The sequence below is a fragment of the Rosa chinensis genome, chromosome 6 (genome assembly GCF_002994745.2).
Source record: "Rosa chinensis cultivar Old Blush chromosome 6, RchiOBHm-V2, whole genome shotgun sequence".
Taxonomy (NCBI): Eukaryota; Viridiplantae; Streptophyta; class Magnoliopsida; order Rosales; family Rosaceae; genus Rosa; species Rosa chinensis.
In genome coordinates, this window is record NC_037093.1 from 2781558 (window position 1) to 2807476 (window position 25919).

The 25919-nt window shown below is 36.5% G+C and overlaps 2 protein-coding genes across 20 annotated transcripts; one reads left to right on the forward strand and one right to left on the reverse strand.

The window, feature by feature from the left end:
* The first annotated feature begins 3274 nt into the window (after positions 1-3274).
* LOC112169358 (dehydrogenase/reductase SDR family member on chromosome X) lies at positions 3275-24910 on the forward strand. Of its 19 annotated transcripts, none has more exons than XM_040507696.1 (20): positions 3275-3571; positions 4640-4699; positions 5915-6402; positions 12175-12496; positions 12569-12635; positions 12724-12752; positions 12837-13045; positions 13147-13265; positions 13431-13526; positions 13606-13681; positions 13814-13967; positions 14137-14310; positions 14442-14500; positions 14588-14904; positions 15062-15117; positions 15625-15776; positions 15858-16004; positions 16092-16140; positions 16489-16553; positions 24749-24910. In XM_040507696.1, exons 4-12 carry the CDS (start codon positions 12323-12325, stop codon positions 14308-14310), a joined length of 1098 nt encoding a protein of 365 aa, XP_040363630.1. In that variant the 5' UTR covers positions 3275-3571; positions 4640-4699; positions 5915-6402; positions 12175-12322; the 3' UTR covers positions 14442-14500; positions 14588-14904; positions 15062-15117; positions 15625-15776; positions 15858-16004; positions 16092-16140; positions 16489-16553; positions 24749-24910. The 19 variants fall into 19 exon arrangements, with proteins under 19 accessions (XP_040363630.1, XP_040363640.1, XP_040363629.1 ...); XM_040507706.1 differs by lacking the exon at positions 24749-24910 and adding an exon at positions 22883-23766 and having other exon boundaries at positions 15858-15935; XM_040507695.1 differs by lacking the exon at positions 24749-24910 and adding an exon at positions 22883-23762.
* Positions 21805-22608, reverse strand: LOC121049819. The gene is made up of 2 exons (XM_040508035.1): positions 22515-22608; positions 21805-22415 (listed from the first exon to the last, which is right to left on the reverse strand). The coding sequence occupies exons 1-2, from the start codon at positions 22606-22608 to the stop codon at positions 21805-21807; spliced, it is 705 nt and encodes a 234-aa protein (XP_040363969.1).
* Positions 24911-25919: the final 1009 nt, after the last annotated feature.

Consider the following 25919-nt stretch of genomic DNA (forward strand, 5'->3'; position numbering starts at 1 on the left):
AAGAGTAACTAGGTTTGACCTAGTTGATCGAATTCGAAACGAGAACCAAATTGGCTGGATTTTCTAAAACCACCATAAAACATTACAATGTCTTCATCGAGCGGTTGGTTTCTCCGAATTCATTTTCCACTTCATGGTTGCTTTAGAATGAACCTAAACAATTTAAATGCAATGTATAAGTCATATAACTTTAGGAATAAAATTGGTATAGTCCAATGTGTTTTTAATTAAAATTAATTTTTTTTTATCTTATGTCCACGCACATCTATCAATGGAATATATACAAACGTGATGTGAAAAAATAAGCACGTTTCGCGGTTGCCACGCTATCGGTCAACCAATGAAACATATAAGTGACTACGGTTGACTAATCCGATCGGATTCGAAAATATGGTGAAATTGGCTAAATTTTTACCACACTCATAATTTATTGTAATAAACTCATCCAACGGTCAGTTTCTCATTTTCTTTGAATTGCTATATGTAGCTCTTTGAAGTGTATGATGTATAAATATAGATTTATAAAAAATTAGTGTCTTTAAAAATTTATTTATCAATAAATTAGTATCTATATATAAATATAGATTTTTTTGGGTACAATATAGTTATATAGATATGTTATCTTTGGTTGTATTTGATCATTATCCATTGAATTTCCAAAGCTTGATTAAAAAAAAAAAAATACTTGTGTCTTTAAATATTTATTTATAAATATAGCCCGCAAGGCCCGGCCCAAAAAAACCCGCAAAGCCAAGCCCGACCCGGCCCGAAAAAGCCCGCAAGGCCCGCTTTATATGGACGGGCTTGAATCCTTTGATTTTTAATAAAGCCCAGCCTGACCCGGCCCGCAATTATTTAAAAATATAGCAAGGCCCGGCCCGTTGACGACCCCTAGGTTAGATTTAACTGTCATTTTTTTTTTAAGTAGAGAAGAGAAACAATAGCATTATTTATTATTTTATTTTTATTTTTTGAGAGAAATGAATGAAATTTATAGACACTTAACTAGGCCTGTCACTCGGTCGGTTCGAATCGGTTATGGGCATTAGCAACTTCAAAACCAAAGCTTTCGGTTTTGAAATTGACTTACCAATTACTAACCAAAACTTTCGGTTATTAATTATTTTTACCAAATTCGGTATTTCGGTTTTCGGTATTACCAAACTTTACAACAAATATATTTTCAAAATATAAATTAGAATCAAACAATACGACTTTACCGAAACTGAATAACACTCTTATATCTAGAGTCTCATAACTGACATATACAAAAGATATTGTCCTTAAATACATAGCTAGAGATCTTTGTGCAACTCTACTTTCCAAAATACAAAAGGATCAGCTTCTACTGCTGAAATGAGGATACTAAGTTCTTTATAAATATGAGCATCCCTGGTTCTTTTTGATATAAACAAAAGCTACCTCCAAGGTACAAAAATGCTAATTTAGTCTTCTATATAGAGTTAAAAATGTTAATTTATGCTAATTTCCTACGTTGATTGGATTTGATGATTAAATATTTTAAACATACAGTTAAAAATTTGATCATTTTCGTCCTCATTTCGATTTCAATCCATATGATCACTAACAATAGTCGTTTTTGTCCATATAGTTATTAATTAGAGTTCTTAAAGGGTAACCACATTGAAACAAGATTTTGAGTTGCAACTTTTCACATTGGTAGATGGAGCTCGTCTGTATGAGCCTGTGGTTTCAAAGGGCACAAAAATCGGATTTGAGAAAGAATTATTAAGGCCAAATTTGTGAAAAGGATATTTTGGTAAATGACTATAAAAGAAGATTGACTGCATTGACCGAGACCGAAACGACGACAAACGAGACCGATTATTTCATATCATGTCTATTACTATGCTATGAATACGTGGATGAAGTCAGATTTACCATCAGACTTTGTTTATTTATCAGCTCGCACGAAATGTTTATATGTCTACTAGTGTTGTCTACCATATTCATCGGTTATGTAGAAATGTATACCTATCAAAACCAACAAGTGAAAAAATCAATACATTGGATAACCGACTGGTGGATATAAAGAATGGGATAAGATACGCCTATGGTAAAAATATAAGCCGATTTCATCTTCGTATTAACCTCGATCCACATGGTCAATTGTAATGGCGTTATTACCTTTACAACTAAAATACCAGTAGTCAATCTATCACAAATCCTACCAAGGACAAGGTTCACCCCTACCCTCTCATGGGATCAATATACGTTTACCTGGGTAGAAAATTTGGGGGAGAAAAATCATTGCAGTTTTGTTACCCTTAGAAACACAGTAACTTAAAATGATATAAACGTCCAAATCAATTAAAAATATAAATAAAATGTATATGATTTAATTTCAATTAACTAAAAAATTAAAAATCTTATTAAGAAATGTAGTTTATTAAAATTAAAACTGACAAATTAAATAAATCATATGATAGCAAAATATCACAAAACAGATAATAATCTTTCATTATAAAACTAAATACATACTTTGTCAAATTAAATATATCTTCCATATCAATGTATCATATTCATACATATTAAAATAAAAGACTACATAATTATATATATATATATATATATATATATATATATATAACCCTAGCATTTCGGTAAATTCGGTATTTACCAAAACCAAACCAACTTTTTCGGTATTTTTCGATTTCGGTTACCAAGATTCGGTTTACCAAACCTCAAATATTCGGTCGGTATTCGGTCGGTTCGGTATTTACCAAACCAAATGGCAGCCCTACACTTAACCATCAATACAATCAAATTGAATAGCGTCTACCACACCTGGAGGAGCTTCTGCTAAAAATAAAGATCGACTATCTATATTTGTAGCTAAATGTGCAAGTAGATGAGCCACCTGATTGGCAGATCGTCTAACGTAAACTAGAGAATTAATAATGTGGCAACTTACAAAAGAACCTGTAAATAAGCATAATAAAACAAGATACCGAGTAACTTTATATAAATCACCATTAATGAAATTGACCGTCACGACGATGGAAATTATTATACATCTATACTATTATTAAGAGAAGAGAGTTTGTCAGCCAAAACAGAATTTTTTTACCAAAATATCCCTCAAATATTAAAAAACAATTGAACTGAAATATTTAAGAAAGACAAAATGGCCAATTCATAAATAAAAGAAAAACAAAAGAAATTTAAAAAAAAAATAAAAAAAAATAAAATAAAATATGTGCAGCAATTTTCTCCACATTCTGTGGAATAACAATCCACACCCTGGTGTCTAGTATATCTAAAGCCCGGTTAACTGTTCATCACTGTGAAAAATGAAGTACCGCTTTTGCCCTTGCTGTCTCCGTCAATTACAAGTCTGCCATTCTTCTACACCCTTCTTACGCGATGGTTTCTGTTTTAGTCTGACGGTGGTGGTGTTTCACAATAGAAATCATTTACCAGAGCTCATAATCTCATCATCGCGTTCGATCCCCTCTGATTCAGTAGAAGAAGAAGTCGAAGCAGTTTTATACGAGAGTCGAGTCTGCGAGATTCAGATCGGTGGAGAGAAGAGCGTTTCATATCGAAGGTATTGTTTCCCAGATTTCTATGTTTTTTCGTTTTGGTTGGGTTTTTGTTGTTCTCTTCTGATTCAGGTTATTGATTGCGGGTTCAGAAATTAGGAATTGAGTTTTGTTGTGTTGGGTTTGATTAGCTTTTATGGTTAGGGTTACTGAACTGGGGGTTTTCTTGGGTGATTGAATTTGATTCTATAATTTCAGAGTTTCGATTATGAGTTTGTTGAAAGTTAAATTCAGTTAGTCGCTTTGCTGTTTTTATGCTTAATTGAAGAGTTGGCTAATATGATTAATTGAAGTGGTAACTGAAGTGAAGTTTTGTAATATGGTAGTTTCTTTTCCTTTGGATTTGATATAAGGTTTTTGATTTTGATGGTAGATAGTTGGGGTACGAGAAAGAAGAGGAGAGATTGAAGATTTTGATGGCTTGGTCTTTTTAACAAGAACACATATTGAAGCCAAATATTGCTTTTAAAATCAAACGAATTAGAGAACGACATGTAGAATCAGTTCAAGAGTTTGTAGAACTCAATGAATTGTCAAATTATTAAAGTTTGGTTGTGCTATTTAGACTTTTGTTGAGTAATAGTTTTTTTTTTTTTTTTGCCTCTAAATATTTCATTACTTTACATTCACATACCAATATTAAAGTTAGCTGGACTGTTTTTGGCTTGATTACTAGGTTGGCTCTAGGATGATTTACTTTTGGCTTGAAATGATGTTTAGAGGTTGTTTTTGTTGCTGTTAGGTATTTGATTTCACTCTCTGATTCTAACATTGAAGTATTCGGATTACAAAATCTTAATCTTTTGGTGTTACTATGCTAATGAAGTTTTGGTGGTGTTACAGTTGGTACCAAACGAAATTATGTTTTTGACTTTCAATAACATACATAGGCTTAATGGTGAATTTATCTACTTAGGATTGTTTTCTGAAAACAACTTTTGTCGGTGCTGTGTGTTTGAGAAATTGATAAACGGCAAACATTGAGATACTAAACTATATTTGTGATTGACTTATTGCAATTGAGAAATTGCTATGCTGAATTTAGAGCCTCTAATTTGCTGCTTTTGTCTTAGGTTGCTGATAAGCTGTGGACGTGCGTTTGTCAAGAGCGTGGACGTGTGTTGATTATCATTGTGAGTACCCTTGCTTCTGTGTATCTCCAATCTGTGCAAGCTTTAATTATTATACAAACTGCATGAATGCAGAGTATTGCTCTTTGATAATAAAGTCTTAATTGGTTTTTAATATTGAATACATCCATTTATCTCACATGAAGAATCTGTGGGAGTATACCTTACATTTTGTTCATATATATGTAAGTTGAATTTTGTCAAAGTCATGTATATAAATTGAATCTGTGGGACTATAACTGCTTCTTTGATTGTTTTCAAAACCTGATTTGCTTTTATATTGTGATTAGTTACTTTCAAAGATATATATTCCTGCGGCTTTATTAATACCATTAAAAGGTGAGCAATTTGGTTTTGGTTTGTTGAAATTGGGATTGGTGATTTTATTGATAATTTCTGTAAGAAGATCTATAAGACTGGCGAAATTGTTTGCTCTCCTCCAGAAGAGGAGCAACATAGAATTAGTACTACGTATAAGTTAGAGTCAAACCAGAACTAGATAGTGCTATTTTTTTTTCATTAAGTAAACTTTGGTGTTTGCACCTTATGACTGGATTGATGAGTGGATAAATTTAGGGATCGTTTATATATATGCTTTTGTATTGAATAGGGTGCTTAGTTTTAGTACAATTAACTGACATGCTATTTTTGCAATTTTGGCTTTAGTTTTGAGTTTAGGATCATTTTCTGGACTTTGCCTTTTGACAAATACAGATTTTGATCTTTTCAGTATTTTATTTCCCCTGGGCTTTGCAATAATTTTGATGGTTGATTGAAAAAATTAGAAGATAGAGTTTTCAGTGTGTTTTGTTTTTTTGTTTGAAAATTTTGGGTTAGTTTTATATTGTTTGTGTATTCTGTAACAGTTTTGCAATGTAGTTCAGTTTCTTTCTGTTTGATCAGTTTCAGTATATAGTGTATATAGGTGAGCGCTAGAAATAGAGTATTGGAAATTTCAAAGAAACTTATGGATTTGGAAAGACACATCTCATTAACTTTCATTAAACAAAATAATCTCATATGATTGGATGTTTGTTAATGTTTAGAGATATTCTGCAGTTTTGTTTAGAGTCTACAAATGGTTATCTAACAAATGTGATTGCTAAATTATAGTACCTTGGTTATGTTTTTTGGCAGCTTAATGATTAATTTTCAAATTTGATTGCTCTTTTGTTTGTGTTTTTCAGATTTAATATAATACCTTATTGTGTTTTTCAGATTTAATTCAACTTATTGCTCAATATAATACCTCTACTTGTATGTAAAACAAGATTTCTTACCATTTCAAGCCCCTTTGAAATCACCATTGCTCCTCCTGAAACCCTAGTAGCAGGGTCAGAGTTACCACTTCCAACCTCCACATCTGATGGCTCCAAACAGCTGATGGCTGGGTGCTCCAACAGCCCACATACGTGGCATAAGTTGACCATCTTCTCATACTAGAAACATACAGTCGTGTTCGCCTTTGACTCAAACACAAACAGTATCGGTTGATAGGCTTGCATCAATGAAACCAGAATGTTTTGACGGATCCGTAATCTTGCCACCGTATCACACCAGATTGTAGGCTTAACGAGGTTCAACACCATCCGCAGCGTCGACCCGATTATGAGGACTGCTTCCTCAATGAATAGCGCCAACTGTAGAAGTCCAAAGTCACACGAAACGCATAACGTTGCAGTACGAGAACGTGGTACGGGTACACGGTATGTTAGTCTTCAGGGTACGCGGTACGCTAAGATATATTGCTAATTTTAATTAAAATAAATTACTTATAATAAATAAAACTGTTGAAAAATCCTTGGAAATTAGGATTCCTAATCCTGATCCTAAAAGGCTTTTATTTTACCTAAATACCCCTTATTAATATACTATGACAAGCACATTACTTATGGACGATAAACAAGTAAATTAATAAATAACAGAAAATAAATAATAAAGAATGCTGCTTTATTTTTTATTTTTTCTTTAGATAATCTTGATCACCTTATAATTATATTGAGATGATTATGGTAATATGCTGTGAACAAGTTTTATTAGAGATTTCTCGAAAAAAAAAAAAAAAAAAAGAGACACTAGAAGCCCAGAATCCCAGAGATTCAATGGAGAAGGAAGAACCGCCACCGCCGCCGATCTAGAGGAAGGAACTGCCGCCGCGAGCACTAAGAAGACGTGGCCCCTGATCACAGAGAACGCGGGCGGCCTTTGGAATCTGGGTGAGCTTCTTCTTCTTCCAGCCTTGGATCGATCCTGATTCCTGAGATCGGAAGACGGCACATGGAAGCCGTGGGGCTGCCTCGAGGGTAGCTGGAGCGAGGCGGCTCCGACACAGTCGGGCACAAGTTCGAGCTGCTTAGCACAAGTCTGGTGAACTCCACCGTCAGCGCGTCGAAGACTCGAACAGCGAGAAGGTCAAGATCGACTTGAGAATTGAGATCGAGTGAAAAAGCTAACCAGATTCCTGAATCCTCACCTCACGGGATCGCTAAACTTGGCGATCCGGATCGCGAACGCCCCGCAATTGGGTTCGTGCGATCCGGAACGCACGTCGCCGACAGGTGCAGCGTTTCCGGTGACTCTATGTAGAACCATAATCTCTATCTAAACTGGTATCTAATTACTAATAACTAAAGGCACCCACTCAAGACCAACTCAAACATCTTTTAATTGACACATCCATTATATGTAAACTGTTTTCTTACCTATGATACAAAGTTTGATACAGAAGTGGAGGTTTCCTTGAAAGCAAGCTGTGACTCTAAAAACAGATCAGACGATGCACTCCAAAGTTCCTGTGCAAGTTTGGCATCATATGAAAGCATAGAAGAGCTGACAGTGTTGCCCTTTCCACCAAAAAAGTAAACTTCAGATGTTTCCTAAAATTAACAGAGAGTGGATCAGATGAGGAATCTTTGGAGATCTATAAAATATTAAGGGGATAGTTAATGAGATCCATTGACATAGAACTTCTTACTAAGTTAAACCATCATGGACATTCGCAACACATAAACAAGCTGCATAAGTATAGAATTAGAATAAGCTTACTGGTGGAGCAAATGCTGCATCGAGAATTGAACTGATTCCAACTTCAGGTGACTGCAAGAACCAAAGACTTCTCAAAACTTTATTGGCCAAACTGGATAGGCAAGGAGGAACTTCTCGCAAGATGTTGGTTTCAACAATACCAGGATCCACAACACTTCATAACCAAACAAAACAGTATTTAACAAGAGATTCTGAAAATAGCATCTAATGCATGATCCTAGAAAAGAATTCTGCACAACTCTTCCCAGGATAAAAAAAAAACTTGTGACCGCTAAACACATACATGACGGAGATGTGACAAGATATGTCCATCAAGCCAAGTTGGCGATGAAGCTCATAGGAGGAGCAATAGGAACACTGTCAACAAAATGGGGCAACTCAAAATTAGAATAGGAAAACTAGGAGCTTTTCTATAATAATGACATCTAGAACTTACATTTGGAATAGTCATATACGTGAGCATTTGAGTATCTTTTTAATCTGCTGAAGCACTTCCCAGATACAGTATCCTTGGCAACCTGTATATTTGATACTGAAGGGGGGAGAACATCAGTGGAGAAAGAGGATTCAGAAAAAAGCATCTAAATTCGTAAAACAATTCAGTGAAATAGAAAATATAGCTACTTTTTAAAACCAAATTCTACTGAAATTGAGTCATATCCAGGAATTCTAACATATTATAAAGATTTTCCCTCACCACTTCGATGTGTGAAAGATGTGACATTCACTATACGGGAAGGAATCAAGCTGTTTCTGAGAAGCGGTAACAATAGTTTACTAAGAAAATATGCACTCAAGTAATTTGTAGCCATCATTCTAGAAAACAAAATAAGAGGAAACAAGGTGAGCTAATAATCACCAAACAAGGCCACACTCCTTAAATCAGAACACAGATAAAAGATAAATGAACTCATTACTGATCATAGCATTCAGAGGTGAATCTAGACGAGGTAGCAAGTATTCCAGCATTGTTAATTAGGAGTTAGATCGAAGAGTGCATTTGCGAGTCGGAAAGCCACTGCTGTAGGGAGGCTTTAAACTGAAGAATCGACTGGAATGATGAGAGATCAACCTCGAAAGCTTTCAGCTGTGCACTCTCATTCTTCCTCTTAATTTCCATCATCGTCTGCATACAAAATAGCATCACTAATCCAAATTTTCACCTCTTCGAAAACCAATACAAAATTTGAAAGTCGAGAAGGTTAGCTACCTTTTCAAACAAGCGAGATGAGCGTCCAACTGCATATAGAATCGGGTTATGAGCTATACACATTGCCTATAAATTACGAACGAAAAAAGAAGTGATTAAATCGAATAATATGATAACTGAGAACCACAAAGAAGCCACGAGCGGAGAGAGCTTGGGCCGCGGCGGCGCCCAATCTAGAAGTCGCCTGCAAATTTCTTCAGAGTCAAATTGAAGAGCAAGGAAGAGAAAAAGAGACGATTGTATAGGGTTTACTTACGCTGGTGATGATGCAAACGGGCCTCGACGGAGATGAGGGAGGCGGTGATCTGGAAGGAGGAGTAGTAGTCGAGGCGAAGAGGAGGTGCCAGTAAGAGATGAGAAGACTGAGAGTCCATCGCAGGCCCATTCTCCAGAATTCCATAGACAGTACAAAATCCAATGCCTCCTTTATCGTCTTGTAAATTTCTTGAATTGAAGCCGAGACTGAGCATCGAAGAGAGCTTGCTGACGGCTTTTTATGGCGATTTGTGGGGCTGGGGGTTTAGAGCTCCCTCCACCTTGGGCCATTTATACGTTACCCTATTTGTGGAATCCCCGTGCTGCCACGTCATCAACGTTAATCCAAAGGAGGAAGATAGGACACCTTTGTAAGTGAAAAGAACATAGAATTAATTTTTTTTTTTTTACCAAACATACAACATAATTTTGGAATCTAATAATACTAACATACAACATCATTGATTATCAAAGTTAAAGGACTGCTCTCCATGCTGCCGTCATCCGTGGTTTTACACTTTAACCGAAGTAGAAGGAGATTTCAAGATGTTTATTGACCGTGTCAACAACATTATTGTTGTGTCATGGCGTATCATTCAAACATGAAATATTTGGCTAGTCAATTCTAGGACATTGGATTCAATCATTCAAACATGTATGGAGAGAAGCGAATTTTATGGCTGATGTTCTTGCCAATCTAGGCCATTCAATTGATGTTGCAAGTTGGAATCAGGGGTTGCCTTTTAATGTTCTTAATGCTTTTATCATGGAATAGTTTGTAATTTCTTTCTTTCATCGAAAAAAAAAAAGTTAGAATGACTTGGACCATATCACTAAGATCCGAGTAAGTTAAACACAATAATTATTATGACTAATAAACTTGTCTATCTACCAAAACAATTGAACCTACAAAAGGACAAAAATTGAATCCAAAACACAACTCTCAAAAGCAAAAAATCCAGTCGCTGAAAGTACAATTGGACTACTAAGAATCAAGTTAAAATAAAATTGCTATCACTATTGGATAACATCTTTAGCAGAAAACTTCTTGTCGGGATTTTCTCATGGTTTCTCAGCACCTCCGCCGTTAAACAATGGTGAATGAAGTCTCAGCTAGGCTGGCAGCATCTTTGGCTATCTCTGAAAAGGGAAAGATCCCTTTCGATTCTGTTAAGAGCTTTATCATTTTGAACCACTACTATGTGGTACGACAACTGCAGTATGCTTAAAAGAAGGCGAACCCGAAAACTTTTATGGGGAAGGTCTGGGGTCCTCAGAACCGCCTATCGATTAGGGCATAAGATGACAGGTTCATTTCAGGTTTTCGAGGGAAGAGAAGAAGAAACAAGTTGTTTGGGCGGCCCATGGTTCTTCGGAAAGGCCTTTTTAGCGCTGGAGGAGTTTAATGGCCTTACTGAGGCTGCTAGGGTTCTGATCATGTGGATACCGGTTTAGATAGAGATTATGGTTCTACATAGAGTCACCGGAAACGCTACACCTGTCGGCGACCTGCGTTCCTGATCGCACGAACCCAATTGCGGGGCGTTCGCGATTCGGATCGCCAAGTTTAGCGATCCCGTGAGGTGAGGATTCAGGAATCTGGTTAGCTTTTTCACTCGATCTCAATTCTCAAGTCGATCTTGACCTTCTCGCTGTTCGAGTCTTCGACGCGCTGACGGTGGAGTTCGCCAGACTTGTGCTAAGCAGCTCGAACTTGTGCCCGACTGTGTCGAAGCCGCCTCGCTCCAGCTACCGTCGAGGCAGCCCCACGGCTTCCACGTGCCGTCTTCTGGTCTTAGGAATCAGGATCGATCCAAGGCTGGAAGAAGAAGAAGCTCACCCAGATTCCAAAGGCCGCCCGCGTTTTCTGTGATCAGGGGACCACTTCTTCTTGGTGCTCGCGGCGGCAGTTCCTTCCTCTAGATCGGCGGCGGTGGCGGTTCTTCCTTCTCCATTGAATCTCTGGGCTTCTAGCGTCTCTTGCTTTTTTTTTTTTTGGAGAAATCTCTAATAAAACTTCTAGTGTTTCTAAGAAGAAATCTCTAACTACCATAAAAGTTTTCGGGTTCGCCTTGTTTTAAGTTTACTGCAGTCGCCGTACCACATAGTAGTGGTTCAAAATGGTAAAGCTGCTAACAGAATCGAAAGGGATCTTTCCCTTTTCAGAGATAGCCAAAGATGCTGCCAGCCTAACTGAGACTTCGTTCACCATTGTTTAACGGCGGAGGTGCTGAGAAACCATGAGAAAATCCCGACAAGAAGTTTTCTGCTAAAGATGTTATCTAATAGTGATAGCAATTTTATTTTAACTTGATTCTTGGTAGTCCAATTGTACTTTCGGCGACTGGATTTTTTGCTTTTAAGATTGTGTTTTGAATTCGGTTTTTGTCCTTTTGTAGGTTCAATTGTTTTGGTAGATAGACAAGTTTATTAGTCATAATAATTATTGCGTTTAACTTACTCGGATCTTAGTGATATGGTTCAAGTCATTCTAACTTTTTTTTCGATGAAAGAAAGAAATTACAAACTATTCCATGATAAAAGCATTAAGAACATTAAAAGGCAACCCCTGATTCCAACTTGCAACATCAATTGAATGGCCTAGATTGGCAAGAACAACAGCCATAAAATTCGCTTTTCTCCATACATGATTGAATCCAATGTCCTGGAATTGACTAGCCAAATATTTCATGTTTGCATGATACGCCATGACACAACAATAATGTTGTTGACACGGTCAATAAACATCTTGAAATCTCCTTCTACTTTGGTAAAATTGTAAAACCATGGATGACAGCAGCATGGAGAGCAGTCCTTTAACTTTGATAATCAATGATGTTGTATGTTAGTATTATTAGATTCCAAAATTATGTTGTATGTTTGGTAAAAAAAAAATTAATTCTATGTTCTTTTCACTTATACGGGTGTCCTATCTTTCTCCTTTGGATTAACATTGATGACGTGGCAGCACAACGATTCCACAAATAGGGTAACGTATAAATCTCCCAAGGTGGAGGGATCTCTAAACCCCCAGTCCCACAAATTGCCATAGAAAGCCGTCAGCAAGCTCTCTTCGACGTTTAGTCTCGGCTTCAATTCAAGAAATTTACAAGACGATGAAGGAGGCATTGGATTTTGTACTGTCCATGGAATTCTGGAGAATGGGCCTGCGATGGACTCTCAGTCTTCTCATCTCTTACTGGCACCTCCTCTTCGCCTCGACTACTACTCCTCCTTCCAGATCACCGCCTCCCTCATCTTCGTCGAGGCCCGTCTGCATCATCACCGGCGTAAGTAAACTCTATACAATCGTCTCTTTTTCTCTTCCTTGCTCTTCAATTTGACTCTGAAGAAATTTGCAGGCGACTTCTGGATTGGGCGCCGCCGCGGCCCATGCTCTCTCCGCTCGTGGCTTCTTTGTGGTTCTCGGTAATCATATTATTCGATTTAATCACTTCTTTTTTCGTTCGTAATTTATAGGCAATGTGTGTAGCTCATAATCCGATTCTGTATGCAGTTGGACGCTCATCTCGCTTGTTAGAAAAGGTAGCTAATCTTCTCGACTTTCAAATTTTGTATTGGTTTTCGAAGAGGTGAAAATTTGGTTTAGTGATGCTATTTTGTATGCAGACGATGATGGAAATTAAGAGGAAGAATGAGAGTGCACAACTGAAAGCTTTCGAGGTTGATCTCTCATCATTCCAGTCGATTCTTCAGTTTAAAGCCTCCCTACAGCAGTGGCTTTCCGACTTGCAAATGCACTCTTCGATCCAACTCCTAATTAACAATGCTGGAATACTTGCTACCTCGTCTAGATTCACCTCTGAAGGCTATGATCAGTAATGAGTTCATTTATCTTTTATCTGTGTTCTGATTTAAGGAGTGTGGCCTTGTTTGGTGATTATTAGCTCACCTTGTTTCTTCTTATTTTGTTTTCTAGGATGATGGCCACAAATTACTTGAGTGCATTTTTTCTTAGTAAACTATTGTTACCTCTTCTCAGAAACAGCTTGATTCCTTCCCGTATAGTTAATGTCACATCTTTCACACATCGAAGTGGTGAGGGAGAATCTTTATAATATTTTAGAATTTCTGGATATGACTCAATTTCAGTAGAATTTGGTTTTAAAAAGTGGCTTCATTTTCTATTTCACTGAATTGTTTTACGAATTTAGATGTTTTTTTCTGAATCCTTTTTCTCCACTGATGTTCTCCCCCCTTCAGTATCGAATATACAGGTTGCCAAGGATACTGTATCTGGGAAGTGCTTCAGCAGATTAAAAAGATACCCATATGCTCACGTATATGAGTATTCCAAATGTAAGTTCTAGATGTCATTATTATAGAAAAGCTCATAGTTTTCCTATTCTAATTTTGAGCTGCCCCATTTTGTTGACAGTGTTCCTACTGCTCTTCTCCTATGAGCTTCATCGCCAACTTGGCTTGATGGACATATCTCGTCACGTCTCCGTCATGTATGTGTTTAGTGGTCACAAGTTTTTTTTTTTTTCTCTTGGGAAGAGTTGTGCAGAATTCTTTTCTAGGATCATGCATTAGATGCTATTTTCAGAATCTCATGTTAAATACGGTTTTGTTTGGTTATGAAGTGCTGTGGATCCTGGTGTTGTTGAAACCAACATCTTGCGAGAAGTTCCTCCATGCCTATCCAGTTTGGCCAATAAAGTTTTGAGAAGTCTTTGGTTCCTGCAGTCACCTGAAGTTGGAATCAGTTCCATTCTCGATGCAGCATTTGCTCCACCAGTAAGCTTATTCTAATTCTATACTTATGCAGCTTGTTTATGTGTTGCGAATGTCCATGATGGTTTAACTTAGTAAGAAGTTCTATGCCAAGGGATCTCATTAACTATCCCTTTAATATTTTATAGATCTCCAAAGATTCCTCATCTGATCCACTCTCTGTTAATTTTAGGAAACATCTGGAGTTTACTTTTTTGGTGGAAAGGGCAACACTGTCAGCTCTTCTATGCTTTCATATGATGCCAAACTTGCACAGGAACTTTGGAGTGCATCGTCTGATCTGTTTTTAGAGTCACAGCTTGCTTTCAAGGAAACCTCCACTTCTGTATCAAACTTTGTATCATAGGTAAGAAATCAGTTTACATATAATGGATGTGTCAATTAAAAGATGTTTGAGTGGGTGCCTTATACAATCATCTGTCAAATGTTATACTGAAACCAAGTTTTTAATGGCTAATATTGAGGTTACTGTTGCAGGTGTTCCGTTTTAATTGCCGTAGCAGCAGTAATGCTTTTCCTAGCTGTGATCGGTCTTTGTAAGTGTTGCCCTTAAAAAACTTGCTCAGTAAAATCTATTTTGTGCTCTTGTTCTCTACTCTAAATCCCTATATCATTATGAACAGTAGAATCCTTAGGAATAGTGCCCTTACTATTTTACCTCCGTTTCTTCCCCTGGCGCTGTGCTGTTTGTATCGGACACATGTTCTTTCGGTTGCTTGCCACCGCTTTGATCAGTTGTGGTTGTTGGTCGATAGAGGCAAAGAGAGGGAGAGAGAGGGAGAGCGTCTCTATCACATCCATCCATCTGTTTTGGTGGTTGAAAGCAAGTGAGAGCGTATAGAGATAGGAGGGGAGAGATAGAGATCAGAGAAGCCCCAGTTGGTTTACCAAAACAGTTGGTTTCAGTTGTGCTAAGTTCTGGGTTAAAGAATCATTGAAGGTTGTTAACTCCGTAATCTCTGTTGTTTTCTGAATTCTAACTCACTCAATACTTTGCATGTTTTGCACAATATACGGTGCTGAGGATTCAAATTTAGAAAAGAAGTTGAGAGTAGGTTAATTGTTTTCTGAATCCTTCTGGTGGAAAATTTTTGCAGATAGATAGTGCATCGTGGCCCATTTGTACAAGAATTTAGCAAAGTGATCATTCCAGGTATTGTCTACACTATGCAAGCAGTGCCTTTTCGGCAGTTACCATGTCATGCTACTTGATAATGGATTCTAATTTCCTCTGTCTATTCTTTCTCATTTTTTTAAGCCTCTAAACTTTGTGGGATTTAGTTTATGTGCATAAAAAGGCTAGATCAGACAAAGCTTACATCATCATCTTGGCTTCTTGCTGCTGCATGATCAATCCAAATCAGTTTTTAAATTCCAAGTAGTCTCATTTGTCGGTTGAATTATTGCCCAGTTTGTTTCAGTTAAAATTCGTTACTAATTAAGGTTCTTTAAACAAGTTTTCAGCTTTTGCATATTTCAATTTTGACATCCTAAATCTGAGTATTACTGTGCGAGTCTCTAAACAATGCTAGGCGTTTTTGCTCTGTTTCACTCTGCTCTTTTGGTTCCAACTCTGTAAATGTTTCTTTCTTTGGCTCCTATTCTATTTTTTATTTGAGATTGATGGTTTTGTTGACATGTATATTCTGATCATATGTAGGGAGAAAGTGATAGTGGTATTGGTTAAGTCAATGAAGAATCCAAGGACTGCTCTGATCAAGACCTCAATCATGGCCGGCTTCAGCTGATATCTTCAATGCATTTGGTGACAGTTCGCTCGACTCCACCACCCCTGATGCATTTGACCAATTGGTGTGTATCCAATCGTGTTGTACTACTTCTCAATTTTGATAATCATATTAACAGCTTGGATTGCATGATGGGATTTTGCAGCTGTTGCAATTGCTGCTGGAGGCCTTACAATACAAGACGTTTGTTTGTGAAGAAGCAGACAAGGCGCTAAGAGCAGTGGTGAAGTATTTGACTACTCTGCCTCTACTTCATAGGCTTAAAGGCTATGTCACCCATGCCCACCTCAAAGTCAGAGCCAAAGCTGCAATATCCATCTACATTTTTGTTTTCGGACCTGTTTGATGACTCAATCTGTACATGTTGTTTTGTTTTCAGGAAGCTATAAGAAGCAGAAGAGGAATCAGTCATGGAACAAGAAATCAAGGTCAAAACTTTCACTACTGATTTAACTTAAAGGTTGAGAATTTAGCATGTTAGTTCTTAAAGGGCATGTATTACTGAATCATGTAAACGAATTATGAGAATCAAAATGTAACAGTAGGATGGTCTGTTGCTACCAAAACCAAGAACAAATGTTCTAATTCTACAAGGATTCAACAATACCAGCTCATAAAAAGAACAAAAAGGTCAAAAGATTGTTCCTGTCATGTTAATTAGTTAATCAAGTTAGTCTAATATGCTAGAGTCCTGTTGTCTTGAAAAATACCATCACAAATCCTGACCCTTTGTCATTCTGGATTCCATCTTTCTTTACTTTACTTATTCCATGCAGGTCAAGCTTTCAGGGAAGTTGCCTTCAGAAATAAGATATGAAACAGCGTCCTGCAGATATGTGTGGTATGTATGACATGATCATATGATATTTACTTGCATTATATTGCTTATTTATTTGGACAAAACCAGAAGTGAACACAAACTTTTTAAGAAAGTTAAAAGTGTGAACAAGCTGGGGTTGTATGATCTTTTCTGAATGAGCCTGACCATCCTAATTGTAATCTGGTGATTCTGAAGCAGCTTATTTAAAAATGTAGTCTCATTTTTTTGTTTGAATTATGGCCCAATTTTGTTGAGATTCATAGCATAAATGCCCTTGATGAGTATGAAAGTTAGGATTTACCTTTGGAGAGCTGACTTTAAATCAGGCTCTTCTTTGTCCTTGAATGCATTGCTACCTGAGTACTTGTGACAGGTTTAAATTCAATTGAGGTAGTGCTTTCCTTCCTGCTCATCTACCAACATAGGAACCGAAAACCTCATGCCAGTCTATACTACAAAGTTCAGAGAGATTTTCTTCTCTTTTTTTAATGCAGGCTAAAATCTTCTTATGCTCAGCTGAAAGTATTAAAATTAATGGTTACCAAAATACTAATTTACTTTCTCTTATACCAGTAGAAGAATATAAACATGGTACATATACGAATTATTTCTATTTTTTTCTTCTTCAGTATGATTTGGCTGTTCATCTTTTATAAATGAGAAGGGAGGATTCAACACTTCAGATCTTAAGATTTACTACTTATCTCTAACAACAGTTCAGTCACTGTAAATATTATGAAAGATCAAGAGAACCAAAGTTCAAAATATGAATTCAACTAACAACAAACGGCCAAAGAATGCATGCAATTTCATAGTATTTATAGAGACCTAGGTAATTGATATGCTACTTTTTAGGCAATTACCTGACCATCTCATTTTTAAGAACTTCGAGCTTTTTATGCTCACTCATTGCTTGGAGAATGATATGTTTTTTGCTGCTGTTACTTTGTTCAAATGCCAGCAAGTTCCTATGCTTAAAGATACTATCAAAAATATACCTCATCGAAAAATATTACCATTTCTCCCTTTGAGTCTGAATAAATATGTTGTGAATTACATTGATGTTTTCTTTCGCTTTTTCAGATCTTCTCTTAAAAAGAAAAAGGCTTCTGTTTTTTGCTGCTGTTGCTTTGTTTTGAGCTTTTAAGTATCTCAGTTTCTTATTTTCAGTTAGGTATGTTAGATTCTTATTTACCTTTCACATCTCTCTGTGTTATTCGGTATATTTAGCTTCCAAAGTCCCTTTACAATTCTTAACTAATGAGTAAAAACCCTGTAAGAAAATAATAAACAATTAATGTTGGTATCATGAATTTTTTTCTAAAGTTAAGTTCGTTCATTAATTTTTGTTTATCTTTTCACACATGACTAATATACATCTTCTTTTACCTTTGTTGCAATATGGATTTTAGTTTTTGTGCGAAATGGTGGAAGGTTAGAAATCTGATGATCCATTACTTCTCAATTTAACTGTATGTTATATCAATGGGGCATTTATTAGAATCTCTTAGATTGTTGGTTGTTCTGGAATTGAAGACTTTATAATAGAATTTAACACGTAAATGCATATACATGTAATTCTTTAAATTCCAGGTTTTCATATCCATACTGAGTTGATAAAACCATTTCTATTATCTACATTAACCTAAAGCAGTCTCTCATATCATAACAAACATATAAAAACCCAATCCAATTTGAGATGAGAGGTTATTGAGTCGGCTCCTGTGCTTCGTTTTGGTTTGTTTGTTTTCTTATTTTCAGTCAGTTTTTTTTTTCTTCCCATGTCATTGCACTTTGTTTTAAACCAGCAAATTGATATATGTTTGTTGTCTTAGAATTCGTCTTTTTCTGATTTGAAATTGTGATTGTTCCAATGCTTTGATGGCTTAGTTTGCTGATCTACTTTCTTAGTAATCATTTTCTAGGAAATGTGATCAGCAGGTTCAGTTTCTAATAGCTATAAATATGGATGTAGTAAATATTGTTTGAGGATCTTGGGAAACATGTTCTCATTGATATGTTCATAATGTCAGCCATATTAATACGTGAAATTATGTGTGTTTGAAGGTGATTATTTAGAGCAACAGACTAATTTCACTGTTGTGACTGCAAGTACTAAATAAGAGAAGTGGTCGGCTCATTATTTTCTTTCTTTCATTCTTTCTATGGGTTGTGTTAATCTGTAATATCAAAAATCCACAATGCATACCAAGCACACAAAACCAAAGACCAATTCCTTTTGCTGAAATCCCCAAACCAAGTTTGATGTGATCTTATTGATTCTGGTGAAGAATTTCAAGTAACCTGCTTTAATCCCACGGTAAAGCGCGGGGGGTTCATCTAGTATCATCAAAAGCTTCATGTTCTGTCCCATTAGCATCACTCTGCTTACTCCCATTAATTATCACCATCCTACACAACAGAAGAGGGTTTGATCAAATGATCATAGTTATGAATATCAAAACACTGCCTGATTCTCCTGCACAAATAAACACTATATTAATTGACAGTAACATATATATATATATATATATATATATATATATATATATATATATGGACACACCTGGTCACTACTGAATCGTAATAGTCACTATCTCAAGCAATCCATCCATCTGAGAAAAATACATTTGACAACACCGTGTCGGAGTTTTGCATAGCCTTTTTGAACAACTCCAGCATCTAACAGTTGATTTAGAACTACCATCAATGAATCAAAAGTAATTCTCAGTTGAAATATAATTATATTATGTCAGAATAGTGTTATATATCTTACCACCAGCTTCTTATGGGAAACGTTTCACGGTAACCTCTACAACATGCTGAGAATTAGCTCCAAGAATTATCCTTGTGGTGAGAGAAGCCGTGAGAAGAGCGTGAACATTCAAATCATCAGTAATAATGTATTTCACTCGCTGTAGAACAAAACCTCCTCCTAGCTTTTGGGACTCCTTTCACTGACACCATGCCTGGTAAACTCATATGAACAAAGTGTCGAAAATAACGGAATAACATGTATCATGTTATCACTTGACGATGATATTGAGAACCGTATAACAAAATTGTTATAATTTGATAAAGTAATCTCAATTGGCAATAGATAGGGTGACCCTAACTCTTATAAACAAATAGGCAATGTCTCATTTTTCTCATGTGGGATGTATATATTCCCAACACGCCTCTGCACGTGTGGTGAATTTTCAAGCCATACACGTGGACAACTTTAGGTGACGTGGAGCCCGTGTGGCCACGAGGCATGCACACGTGGGATCAAGGTTTTAAATATCGGTATTTTCATATCTATCGGTACTTTGAAAAAGGGAGATATCGGATATATCGGGGATACAGTGTACGAAAATATTGTTTTTGAAAAAAGTCAATTTATTAGAAATTTAGAACTACATATAAATACATATGAATGTAAACTTCATCTACATCCAAAAAGAGACTCTAGGCGGTTGAAAAGCCGCTCTCTGGTCTACAAAAATGCAATAATCAGACCAAGACATATGACCCATATAGTGCGAATTGTAGTGATGAACATGATAGTTATAGATCTCTTTAGAGCTGCCGACTGTTTCCCCTATAAGGGGATAATAAGGATGAACCCAACTAGATGACTGATCATATACTTCTCCATATTGATTATATCCATAAGCATCATAACCAAATTGATCGTTGCCTTCATGAGATTCATTTGAGATCTCACTGCGCTCTGTGCCTAAACTGATAGAGTCAAAACTTAAGGCAATTGAAGAAACATCAGATGGGGTACTTTGATCATCAGTTGCACCTCTAGTCCTCCTCCCATATCGTGTCTTCTCTTGAGCACCATGACCAGCTGTTCTCACTCCGTGGTCTTCATCTTGGGTGGCATGATCAAAATTACCTTCACAGGTAAATTGGAATCCTCCATCCACAGAAGATTGTCCATATTCATATCTTTCACCTCCACTACCTGTTCCGCTTCCACCCTACCCACCATCATCAGAACTATCTGGAGTTGCTGTACCACCCCACGCATCATCACTATCTGAATTATCTTATGGGTTTTTAACAACTTCTTCAGATAAGACTCTCTCTACGTTGATTCCAGCATTAGTTGCAGTTTCTACAACTTGTGGAAGAGGTCTTCCAGCTTCACCATCGAGGTGTGCAGGCATAATCCAATCATGAAGTGGATCAATGTCATTATCAAGCGGCTCGCTTGCAACATGAAGTAGATCTATATAGTTGTTTTCATTGACCACATTATTCTTTGCCCGTTTATCTCGCAGCCGCAGCTTCATGTTGTAGTAACAGTATACAAGTTTTTCCAACTTCTGATATGCCAAACGGTTCCTTTGCTTGGTATGAATAATAGAAAATATACTCCAATTTCTCTCACACGCAGAAGAAGAAGCCGTTTGTGCCAAAATACGCATTGCAATTTTCTGAATGTTTGGTGCAGAATACCCAAATTGTGTCCACCAATCAGCTTTAAAGCTACTACAATGAGTTACTACTATAATAGATCAACATTTTCTATTAAAGAAATTATATGTGTGTGTATGTGTGTGTTTTAATGTATACATATACGGATATACCACAAACCTGTATTTCTGGTTTCTCTTGTTTTTCTTGCTATGGTTGACCCAAATGATTCCTTTGCATCTGTAAAGCATACAATCTGCATTAACCATTTGAAAGACAGTCATTTCTAATCCCAAATATTTTTAAGGTTGTCATCAATGAAAAGTTACCTCATCCACAAATGTATCTGTAATTTCTCCATTTACGTTAAATTGTTCGACAACTGTTGCCAGAGAGTCTGTGAAACGTGGGCTATAACCAACATCATGTCGATAATGAAAATTTGGGTTTAAGAAATGTGCTACAAACAAGAAACCAAAAAGTTATATAATATAGATCTAACTAAGTAATTATCAAGATACAACCGTATTTCCAGATAGAGAAATAATACCTGCTGCATGCAATGGTTGACTTAATGTGTTATCCCATCGATCATTGATGATTTTAAGCACCCATTTCTTTCCTCTCATCTGTGATATTTGTTGTTTCACTCTTTCAAACATATCATATAATATGGGCATGGTTGGCTGAATTTATGTGTCAACAATTCGAAGAATCTCATACAATGGCTTATAAATTTTATGGACTGCTTCCATGCCATCCCAAAATGTCCCATGGAGGACTCTTTTTTCTATCATTTTGCCATCTCTGGTCCTGCTCGCTGCATTTTCATTCCATGCGCTACTTGTAAACAATTTTCTCAAATCAGATTCTTCTTCAAAATGCTGTCGATGGCAATGTGATTTGTCGCAAATCGAGTTTTACCCGGTCGAATCAAATCTCCCTTCGTGATGCTCCTCATTTCAGCCAGTACCCAACCATGATTGTAGATGTAGTTAGTTACACTTTGAGCCCATTTGACGACAGTGGAAACAGTCTCTTGCTTCCCAATATCTTCAAATATCAAATCGATGCAGTGGGCAGCACACCGGATCCAGAACAGCGGACATTTTTTCTGTAGTTCCCTTCCGGCCTTTTTAAATGCTGATGCATTGTCAGTGACAATCTGGACAACATTTTCTGGTCCAACATCTTGGATAATCTCATCTAACAATAGTTCTATGTACTGAGCATTTTTTTTCATATGTGAAGCATCTACAGACTTCAAAAACACAGTTGAACCTTTTGAATACACCATGAAATTTAGAATAGACATTTTGGTTGGGCCAGTCCATCCATCACACATGATAGTGCATCCATATATTTTCCAGGTTTCTCTGTGAGTATCCACATACCTTTTCATTTCTGTGTACTCATTCTCTAAGTAACAAGTCTGAATTTCATAGGAGGTAGGAAGCTTTACACCAGGACCTAAACAAGAAAATGATTTATTTTATAGGAATGTTCATTATATAAATTCTACTTAACATAATTGTCCATGAAGAAATATGTACGCACAATATAATTTACCTAGATTTCCAGCTGTAGTCAACATGTTTTGGAAATGTGGAGAATCAGGTTTGTTAAAAGGGACAACATCATATATGTGGTATTTGGACACCATTGTTGCCAATAGTTCTCTACCACCTTTTAGTAATGATTTAATTGTGCCTTGTTTTGATCGACTATCTTTTGATGGCATTGCTGCTGGAGGCTCAGGAAATGAGTACCGATAGGTTTTTGATCGATCAACTTGTATATATTATACTTATATATATTATATATGTTTGATTTTTTTTAGAAGTATTATAACGTAGTCTATATATATAATCATTATTTTTTATTTTTATAACGTAGAGAATTACTGAGTTTTTTTTTTTTTACCTCAAATTTTACAGATATTTCTTCACTTTATCGGGATATATCGCAAATATCTAATATATCGGGGATATTTGAAGATGTCGGAGAAATTTCGAAGAAACGGTGACAGATAAGATATTTACCCCCATAAATATATCGGTCCGTCGAAAAAAGGAGATATCGGGGGATATATCGGAGATATCGCAGAGATTTTGAACCTTGCGTGGGATAACCCGCTCTGAAACTATGATAAAGTAATCTGGGGTTCACACCAAAAATCAATTGGTAATGGATGGAGTGACCCAAACCCTTATAAACACATAAGGCAAGGTCTCATTTTTCCCATGTGGGATGTATATATTCTCAACATAATTTAGGCCAATAGATTGCTTCTTAGTAAATTTAAAGAGATAAAAGATAGAATCATGGTATTTCTGAAGGAGCTGGGATCTTAGAATGAGGTGGGCTAAAAAAAATATTTAGTCTCGACCCACTCTTTTTCAATTTGGAACAATCATGGTATTGGCCAAAAAGTCGTTCTTCATCCTGTTGCGCAATGTTATTTTGATATGTGTCATAACTGAAAATGTTCTTTCTGTAGTTGCTGTAGAAACCGGCAAAGTCAAAACAAGACGGATCCCCTGAGCAATAATTTGATATCTCTATGATCTTTTTGTTTCAAAAAATCTCAACATAACTCAGAAAAAGTAGTCACATTATTTAACATATTATGATGAGGTATATCAGACTCCTAAATGATCAACGCTTCTCAAAAGAAATAAGAAAAATAACATATCTTTTCAAAAAAAAAAAAACATATATCTGAGAATCTGATGACCCATTGAGGCCGTTGCTTAACAATTATATATACGTAGTTAGGCTACTTATATAATAAATGGGAAATACACTGTGCTCATTGGGTCACCGGGTCACTTACTATTCATTATTTTTTAGTGTATATTTTCATTCTCTGAGTCACGAAATACACTGTGCTCGTGACCCAGGGCACGAAATACACTATGCAGGTCACCATGGTGACCTAGAACACTGTACAGGGTGACCCAGGGCACGAAATACACTGTGCTCGTGACCCAGATGGTGAAATTAACACTATAAAACAGTGAATAGTGGGTGACCTGGTGACCCAACGGGTGAACTTTCTCTTAGCGGGCAAATCACATCTCCTGGGTCGTCATTTCACCTATTATGGTTACAGTTACAATTATATTTACAATTTACACTGCTCAAATGACCTTGTGCATTGTTCGATGCCTTTCAGCATATGGCCTTGTTCTTGTTATCTTGTAGCTTAGATGCAGCTTTGCATCTTATTATGTTCCTTGTTTTCTTTCATTTCGATATTTTTACATTTACGCATTGTACTTCTCATTCATTTAATATATTGACGGTCGTCCTCCGTTTAAACAACAAAAAAATTGTGCTTGTTACCTTCTAGAATGATACTATTGACTTCTTGCATGTGATTCAGTCCTGCTGTTGTGTTGCGCTTTAGGCTTCCCCTCTTCATGTTAGGTTTCTGTTTCATGTACTTTTGTGGACGTTTAAGGTACTAAGGTAGTTATTTATAGCTTCAGTTGATGATCTAAATTTTTTTTTTTGGTACAAAGTTGATGATCTAAATTGCCTTAGTAGATTCAGTACTTCATATGGTGTACTGTTAATTAATGTTATAAATTTTCATATATCTTCATTTTGCTCTTGTTTATTGACGTTTCTGATGAGCAAAAACACTAATTTATATCTTTCCTCTCAGTTTGCTTACAGAAACGTGAGAAAATGCAGTACATATGTGCTATGTTTGTAGTCAAGTTGGTTTCGAAATGATGCTAATGCCATTTTCTACAGATGAACAGTAACCTTTTGCTCTTCTGTTTCTATTATAGGGTGTGCAATTGCCCAAGGAATCATTGCAATCAAATTCAGTTCTTACTAATGTGTTTCTTGGGGGAGTGAAGCATGAAGATCACAGCTCTGCAAATTAGCTTTCATATGAATTTACAATGAGATCCGACATTGTTAAAGGTTCTCTTGGAGATTTTTTTTTTTCAAAAAAAAAAAATTGTGATGACTTGCTTTTGGATTTGGAACCTTTTCTATGCTCTTTGGGATTTGAAATTTAAATCTTTTCAATATTCTTAATTTCCAAGCCTGGAGAATATCTATGACTAAATGAGTAAGCAGTTAACCACTACAGCCTAGTCTGGAACCTCCAGGTCTAGCATGAGGCCTTGGGGCCAGCCAGTGGGTGCTTAATGCCCCATGGCGTTCGGAAGGGATTAGTCCGGCTCTGCTGGGATATCTCCAAAGGGTGTGTGTGTGTTGCTAACTTACTAACGCTAACCTCCCCCAATCAAAATAAAAAAAAAAACAAAAAAAAGAGTAAGCAGTTAATACAACAAACTTGGAGAAATAACACGGATATAAATCTTCCAATCTTGTGCGAGATCAGTAGTACCAACATCCCTAATAACCTTTAATTTGTTAAGCATCTCTCTCACAGTTGGACGATTCTTTAGCATCCGGTGGAGCAGCATTAGTCAGCTAGGTACGTAGGATACAGTTGCAGTGCACCGTGGGCAATGGCTCTGGGGCCATCAACCACATAGGTGTACTGTTAGTTGTAGGAGATCTCTTTTGCGTAAATCTAAACATAGGTGTACTGGACGTCCGTATATTTGTAGAACGATCGATCATTGTCATTTGGTTCATGAAGGTCAGCATAGGATATCTTTGTTGAGATTAGCATGCATGTATTTTTCACCAGACTATATGATCGACCAGCGAAACAACAAATTTTACGTTTTTAAGGCACGCACAGCCTAATTAGATCTAGAAAAGAACATGGAATCTGAAATCTGAAATCGAAAAGAACTCTCAAACCAAAGGCAAGTCATTATTACAGTTCTTTTAAGCAAAGCAAATTATAATTATCCAGTAAAAAAAAAAAATATCTCCCAGAAGCTTCAACATATCCACTCAGTAGTTAAGTACTGGTTTTAGATCTGATTTAGTCATTCCTCTCAGAAACACATTGGTTAGAACTGACTTTGACTG

Bases quoted from the DNA above. Each gene is read 5' to 3' on its own strand.
- LOC112169358 (XM_040507696.1), top strand. From the start codon at position 12,323: ATGAAGGAGGCATTGGATTTTGTACTGTCCATGGAATTCTGGAGAATG. The intron at 13,046-13,146 runs GTAATGAGTTCA...TTTGTTTTCTAG, and splicing joins ACCTCTGAAGGCTATGATCA to GATGATGGCCACAAATTACT. The intron at 13,682-13,813 runs GTATGTGTTTAG...TTGGTTATGAAG, and splicing joins TCTCGTCACGTCTCCGTCAT to TGCTGTGGATCCTGGTGTTG.
- LOC121049819 (XM_040508035.1), bottom strand. From the start codon at position 22,608: ATGGTGTCCAAATACCACATATATGATGTTGTCCCTTTTAACAAACCT. The intron at 22,416-22,514 runs GTAAATTATATT...TTTCTTGTTTAG, and splicing joins GACTACAGCTGGAAATCTAG to GTCCTGGTGTAAAGCTTCCT.